This window comes from Sphaeroforma arctica (genome assembly GCF_001186125.1).
Source record: "Sphaeroforma arctica JP610 unplaced genomic scaffold supercont1.10590, whole genome shotgun sequence".
Classification (NCBI taxonomy): domain Eukaryota; class Ichthyosporea; order Ichthyophonida; genus Sphaeroforma; species Sphaeroforma arctica.
Genome location: NW_014029968.1, coordinates 1 through 922, shown reverse-complemented (window position 1 = coordinate 922; position 922 = coordinate 1). Strand labels below are relative to the sequence as shown.

General features: G+C 47.2%; 1 protein-coding gene across 1 annotated transcript; it reads left to right on the top strand.

The window, feature by feature from the left end:
* Positions 1–59: 59 nt before the first annotated feature.
* On the top strand, positions 60–812 carry SARC_17392 (hypothetical protein; the record flags this gene model as incomplete). The annotated part of the gene is made up of 1 exon (XM_014288513.1): positions 60–812. The coding sequence occupies one exon, from the start codon at positions 60–62 to the stop codon at positions 810–812; it is 753 nt and encodes a 250-aa protein (XP_014143988.1).
* Positions 813–922: the final 110 nt, after the last annotated feature.

Genomic DNA, 922 nt, shown 5'->3' with positions numbered 1-922 from the left:
TTATCTTATAAGTATAATAAGTCGGAGAAGGCGAAGGGTGCTGTAACAAAGCTGAAAACATGGAAAGAGCACAGAGAGATGGCAGTCTGTCTTTTCTCAACGGACCCCCGACCGGAACTGTTGGTATCCATTATGGTACCACCGGACGAAGGGATCCCATTGTCTCATTGCCTCTTGGACCTGGACACCCATATATCACGTGCTCAGACACAAGAATTGTCATCCGACAAGTTGAGCATGTGCGTGTTATGGGTACAACGTCGGCTCTTCACCGAAAAGACCAAGAGGTGTTGTACGCAGACATGCATCAATCTTATCCAGACAAGGTACGTGAGATTTCAATTGAAGGGCCAACCTATGGTATCATGAAACTCGCCGACCTAACATGGACTGAATTTTATTCGAGACCAGACCAGACGGTTTCGAAACGCCCGAGTTCTGTGGTGAAATTCATACAGCCGAGTAAGAAGGTTGTACCCAATACGAACGTACCAGGTAATGGTCGAGACTCTTATACGGGAACGAAGAATAATAAAGGGAACAAAGGTGGAGGCAGAGGTGGCCAGAAGAACAAGCATGTACAAGGTACTGATGGTCACAAGAACCATGCCAATACTTGCGGGACCTTGGGCAACAAATCTATTCAGGCAGCCGAACCTCCTAAGCCAAAATATAAGGAGACCAAGGACTGTGCTGAGGCCGATTGCAGCTGGCGCATGACCCAACGTGAGCTGAATGAACGCTGGAATGGCACGCATGCAGAGAAATGTAAACATTTTATTGCGAAGTGTGCAGACTGCGCAGGGACTTGAGGTTACCACAAACACATGTGCGAGGTGCAACCGAAGGTAGAAGTTAAGTGTCAATCTTACCGAAACTTGTTACTGAAACAAAAGAATGCACCGCAAAATGAGCGCGTCTT